General features: G+C 40.3%; 1 protein-coding gene across 1 annotated transcript in view; it reads left to right on the top strand.

Annotated features, from left to right (window-relative positions):
* LOC127009078 (TOX high mobility group box family member 3-like) overlaps positions 1 to 6,000 on the top strand; it is a 146,097-nt gene that overhangs the window by 7,719 nt on the left and 132,378 nt on the right. The window contains exon 2 of the mRNA XM_050881843.1: positions 1,036 to 1,089. Within this exon, the coding sequence (XP_050737800.1) occupies positions 1,048 to 1,089 (42 nt within the window). The 5' untranslated portion in view covers positions 1,036 to 1,047. The remainder of the gene's footprint in view (positions 1 to 1,035; positions 1,090 to 6,000) is intronic.

Raw genomic sequence — 6,000 nt, 5'->3', positions numbered from 1 at the left:
CTTCTTTCTCTCCTCTTTCCTCATCTCTTCCTTTTCTGAGCAATTCTTTCACATCTAACCTTTTATATACTCTCTGTCTCTCTCTCTCTCTCTCTCTCTCTCTCTCTCTCGTTCGACAGTTCCCCTTCCTTGCCTTACATAATGTATGGCTCGCCTCTTTTTCATCCGCCCATACAATTCTCTCTCCCTTCCCTCATCATTCCTCCTTCCTCTGACATTCCAAAGCACCCTATTCTCTTTTCTTCCCTTCCTCTGCATTCCCTCACTCCCTCTCTCTCTCTCTCCCTCTCTTTCTCTCTTCCCCCTCCTACCTTCTACATATTCACGCTTTCTTTCTCTTTAGCTTGACTTTCCTTCATTTTCATCCTGTTTCCCGTCACTTTCCCCTTATTTTCCGTCCTTTCTCTTCTTTTCCTCCATTTATTGACTTTTTTGGGGGGATCTTCTTCTTCCTGTCTTTTTCATTCTGTCATCCTTTCTCCGTAGATATTTGCTCTTCCCGTCTCTTGTCTTCCCCTCCTGTTTTTTTTTTCTATTCTTTTTCTATCTTTCTTCTTCCTCTCGCTTCTGTCTCAATCCTCCTCCTATTTTATGTTTCTTTTTATCCTTCTTTCTGTTTTTTTTTTTTTTTTTTTGCATCCTGCCCCTCCCCCTCTCCCTCCCTTCGCCTCTACTTCCCCTTCCTCTTCCCCATCCACTTCTTCCCCGTTTCCATTTTCCCTCACTCTATGGCCCTTGATCTCCATCCCTCCTCCTTCCATTATCATTTATTTTTCTTTACTTTTCATCTCTTTTTTTTTCCTGTTTCCCACACGTACTTACTTTTCCTAGCTCTTTCTTTCACCTTTTCTACACATCTCTGCCCTTCATTCACTATCCCTTACTCTCTTTTCCTCCACTATCTCCTTTCTTCCCATCCTTTTCTTTTCTTTTCCATAGACCTTTATTTACACTCCGCTACATACCCTCATATCCCATACCGTCCCTTTTTTTTCCCATGCTCATAACTAATACAACTTAATTATCTCCTTACAGGTATGTTTCGCGATGGACAGGTGTACCAAACCGGGTGTTGATGGGCTGCTGAAGGTAGGTGAAAGCTGCCCATTCTTCCTCCTTATCCTCCTCTTCTTCCTCCTCTTTCTCCCCCTCTTTCTTCTTTCCTCGTTATTTTTTGTCTCGGCTCAGTTAAAGTTTGTTATTTCTTTTTTTTTGTTATTTCTATTTGTCAAGTTTTCGTGTTGGTATTGCGTGATCTTATTCAATAGTTTGTTTGTTAGTTGGTTGGTTTACTTGTAGTTTTTGTGTGTGTGTGTCTTAAGGTGTGTGTTGTAAGCTATTCCCATTTTCATTATTTTCCATTTTCTCTTTGTCTGTTTGTTTGTCTTTCTTTCCGTCTGTCTGTCTGTCTATCTACCTTTCTTCCTCAGTCAAGCACTTCTTTCTTTCTACTACATATTTATTTTCTCCTTTTTCTCTCCCTGTTTGTCTTTCTTTCCGTCTGTCTGTCTGTCTATCTGCCTTTCTTCCTTAATCAAGCACTTCTTTTTTTCAACTACATATTTATTTTCTCCTTTTTCTCTCCCTGTTTGTCCTTATTTCCGTCTGTCTGTCTGTCTATCTACCTTTCTTCCTCAGTCAAGCACTTCTTTCTTTCTATCACTTACTTATTTTCCTCCTTCCTCTTTCCCTCCCTCCTTCGTCTCGTCGCGGGAAACACTCACTCGCTCACACATTCACTTCGCCTGTCACTTCGAGTTCCGAGATCGAAGTCACGGACGCCTCGCCTCATCAGCGCGAGCGTTCATGATTTGCCGTAATCTTTTGTTGTGTCTTTATATTATTTTTGTTTGTGATCGACCCTTCGCGCTATCCACTATATTACTACATCCGGGACACATGGATAACCTTTCTTCGTTAGTTTTCATATTCCATCGCGTTGGGTTGAATTTACGATGATTTGCAAAATTTTTTATTGGTTTGATCTTTTTTATTTTGTATTTTCAGTCATTGAGAGAGAGAGAGAGAGAGAGAGAGAGAGAGAGAGAGAGAGAGAGAGAGAGAGAGAGAGAGAGAGAGAGAGAGAGAGAGAGAGAGAGAGAGAGAGAGAGAGAGAGAGAGAGAGAGAGAAGAAGGAAGGTAGGCGGGGATATAGAGAAGAAAAAGGAGGAGGAGAAGGAGGAGGAGGAGGAGAAATAGAAAGAGGAGAACACAAAGGGAAGTAAAGAGGAAAAATAAACAGAAATTTACTTTTATTAGTTTTCTTCTTTTTTTTCTTTTTTTTAACTTATCCAAGTTATGCATTTTTTTTTTCTTTACTTCTTAGTCACTCAGTTAAGCGATTTTCATTAGTTTTTCTCATGTCTTTTTCTTTCTCAGTCACTCAAGTTAAGCGATTTTTTTTTGTCATTTCATTTCTGAGTTTCTTAAATCGTAAATAACAGAATACTGAGGTCTTTTTGCACAAACCCCAGAAGGACAACTTTAAGAAAAAAAAATACCCAAAACAAAAAGAAAATAACGAAACACGAGACAGCAAAGGTTAAATAAACAGAGTGATGTTGTTTTTGCCTCTCGTGTAGAAGAGTTAATTCTTTTGTTCTACGCTCAAAGATGATAATTATAAGTTTGATAAGTCTGACGTGATTTTGATTAGTAGTGTTTTTCTTTTCTAATTCCCTGTCTTTGTTGTTATTAAGTTGCCCGTCTCGCTTGAAAATTACATCAATATATTTTTTTTTCGTGTTTTCGCATTTATCATCTTAACTTATGTAAACGATTCATATAACGTAGTAGTAGTGGTAGTAATAGTAGTAGCAGTAGTAGTAGTAGTAGTAGTAATAGTAGTAGTAGTAATAGTAGTAGTAGTAGTAGTAGTAGTAGTAGTAGTAGTAGTTGTAGTAGTAGCAGTAGTAGCAGTAGTAGTAGTAGTAGTAGTAGTAGTAGTAGTAGTAGTAGTAGTAGTAGTAGTAGTAGTAGTAGTAGTAGTAGTAGTAGTAGTAGTAGCAGTAGTAGTAGTAGTAGTAGTAGTAGTGGTAGTAGTAGTGGTAGTAGCAGTAGTAGTAGCAGTAGTAGTATCAGTAGTAGTAGTAGTAGTTGTAGTAGTAGTAGTAGCAGTAGTAGTAGTAGTAGTAGTAGTGGTAGTAGTAGTGGTAGTAGCAGTAGTAGTAGTAGTAGTAGTAGCAGTAGTAGTAGTAGTAGTAGCAGCAGCAGTCGAAGAATATTACCCACTTATTTTTTTTCATATTCAGTTTCATTGCGTAAATTTCTCTCTTTCTTTCCTGTCGGTGAATATTAATTTTGTCTACGTTTTATTCTTTCGCATTTGCACACTTTTCTCATTACTTTAAGTTTACGTAATTTATTTTCTGCTTCATTATCCGTTTTTTCCACCTCCTCCTCCTCCTCCTCATCCTCCTTGCACTTGCTCTCTACCTCCTCCTCCTCCTCCCCCTCCTCTTCTTCGCCTCTCATCACATACGTCACTTTTAGAGCTAGTCACATTTCTTTTTGTAGCCCTCCTCCTCCTCCTCCTCCTCCTCCTCCTCCTCTTGATTTAGCAGAGTGAAGTACAGTCATCAAAATGTTTAGAGTTTGAAGGAGAGAAATAGAAAGTTAGAATCCTTGCCGTGTCTTGAAGCTCCTGACACTCTTCCTCCTCCTCCTCCTCCTCTTCCTCCCCCTCCTCCTCTTCTTATAAAGCCCCCCCCCCCCCCCCTCTCCTCTTGTCTCCCTCACCCTCATTATTCTCGGTTCTCACTCACCATTGCTTTCTTTCTCCTCTTTACTTTCCTTTGTTTCCTGTCCCTCCTCCTCCACCTCCTCCTCCTCCGTTTTCTTCTCTCTGTCCCCACCTACTCTTTCCCCTTCATCTCCTCCCTCTTATCTCATCTCTCCTACTTCTCTCCCCCCCCCCCTTTCTCTCTCTCTCTCTCTCTCTCTCTCTCTCTCTCTCTCTCTCTCTCTCTCTCTCTCTCTTTCTCTCTCTTTCTCTCTCTCTCTCTCTGTGCGTTATTTGTTTGTTGGTTTTGCGAATTCCGGGTTATTTGATTTTCTTCTTCTTTTTCTTTAGTTTTTCATGATTTGCTCAAGTGTTGCCCCAAATCGCGTGTGTGTGTGTGTGTGTGTGTGTGTGTGTGTGTGTGTGTGTGTGTGTGTGTGTGTGTGTGTGTGTGTGTTCCCAGGTAATGCGATAAATTAGCAGGTAAATTGACCCATAAATCACACACACACACACACACACACACACACACACACACACACACACACACACACACACACACACACACACACACACATGTAAACACATGATTCAATGGTGATAGGAAAGTTTATTTTATTCCTGTCGTTGAGGAAGTAAGAGCCTTTCAGGAAGAAGAAGAAGAAGGAAGAAGAAGAAGAGGAGGAGGAGGAGGAGTAGGAGGAGGTAGTGGTGGTTGTGGTGATGGAGGAGAGGAAAGAAAACAGAAATAGTTGGAGGAAAATAAAATGACGGAGGCAATACACGAATAAGAGGTTTTGTTGAGAGAGAGAGAGAGAGAGAGAGAGAGAGAGAGAGAGAGAGAGAACCGGGTTAGGAAACAACTCCACCACCACCACCACCCGCGGCAAAAAAGAAAACCGAAACTGATACGAAAAGGGAAGAGAAAACGAAACTGGGTCACGAAGAGAAACTTAAATATAAAAAAAAAGGCAAAATATTACGACAACGCTAAAGAAGAGAATCGTAAATAACAACATAAACAATTGACGAGAAGAGTCACAAGAGAAGGGACAAGTAGAGGGGATTATAAGGAGGAAGAAGAGGAAGAACTGAAAGAGGAGGAGGAGGAGGGAACGAAGAGACTGCAAAGAGGTAATGAAGAGGGGGAGAGAGAGAAAGGAGGAGAAGGAGGAGTAAGAAGGAGACGAAAAGAGAAGGAGAAAGGAAAAGGGTGGGAGGAAATGTAAAAAGACTAGAGGAGGATGTGGATAAAGAGGAAAGGGGGAAGGAGGAGGACTTGAAGGAAAGGAAGGAGGAAGAGGAGGAGGAGGAGAAGGAGGACTCTCAGAATCGCTCAAGTGAGAGTGAACCCTTGTGAGTGAACGTTCAAATATAAGTGTTTGATGGAGTGTTTTAGGAGGAAGAGGAGGAGGAGGAAGAAGATGAAGAAAAGGAAGAAGAAAAGAAAAAGAAGAAGACTAGGAAATAAAAGGAGAGTGGAAGGAAATAAAAAAAGGAAGGACAAAAAAGGAGTCGTTGAATGGTTTGAAAATATATATAAAAATGCATTGGTTCAGAGAGAGAGAGAGAGAGAGAGAGAGAGAGAGAGAGAGAGAGAGAGAGAGAGAGAGAGAGAGAGAGAGAGAGAGAGAGAGATGGTATACACAAGCAAACGTACCGAAAATAACAATAGAGATGGAAATGGCGTGATAAATTCCTGGATACGTATAAATAAATGGAAAACAGCAACAACAACAATAACAACAACAACAACAACAGCAACAAATAAACAACAATGACGAGGGAAACAAAGAAACGAGAAAACAAAAAAAGAGAAAAGAATAGGGAGAGAAAGCAATAAACAATTCGATTACACACACACACACACACACACACACACACACACACACACACACACACACACACACACACACACACAGAGAGAGAGAGAGAGAGAGAGAGAGAGAGAGAGAGAGAGAGAGAGAGAGAGAACAAAGGCTTAGAACAACAATGAAATAATAATAAAAAAGAAAGAAAGAAAGAATGAGATCCGGAGTAAAAAAAAAGATATAATAGTGAGAGAGAGAGAGAGAGAGAGAGAGACGTGACAGCCAATTTGCCTCACCGTCTCAACTCCTACATATTCACGTTGAACAAAATTCTAATGATCAGGCTTTGTCTCTCTCTCTCTCTCTCTCTCTTTCATTATTTCCACATTTTTCTCTTCATTCTCTCTTTGTTCTTTTTTTTCTTTTTCATCCATTGTATTTTTTTGCCTGTCTTTCCTTACTTCCTCC

Source organism: Eriocheir sinensis, chromosome 4 (assembly GCF_024679095.1).
Source record: "Eriocheir sinensis breed Jianghai 21 chromosome 4, ASM2467909v1, whole genome shotgun sequence".
Taxonomy (NCBI): Eukaryota; Metazoa; Arthropoda; class Malacostraca; order Decapoda; family Varunidae; genus Eriocheir; species Eriocheir sinensis.
The sequence above is the reverse complement of the archived record's forward strand: the minus strand, read 5'-3'. Positions and strand labels throughout refer to the sequence as shown.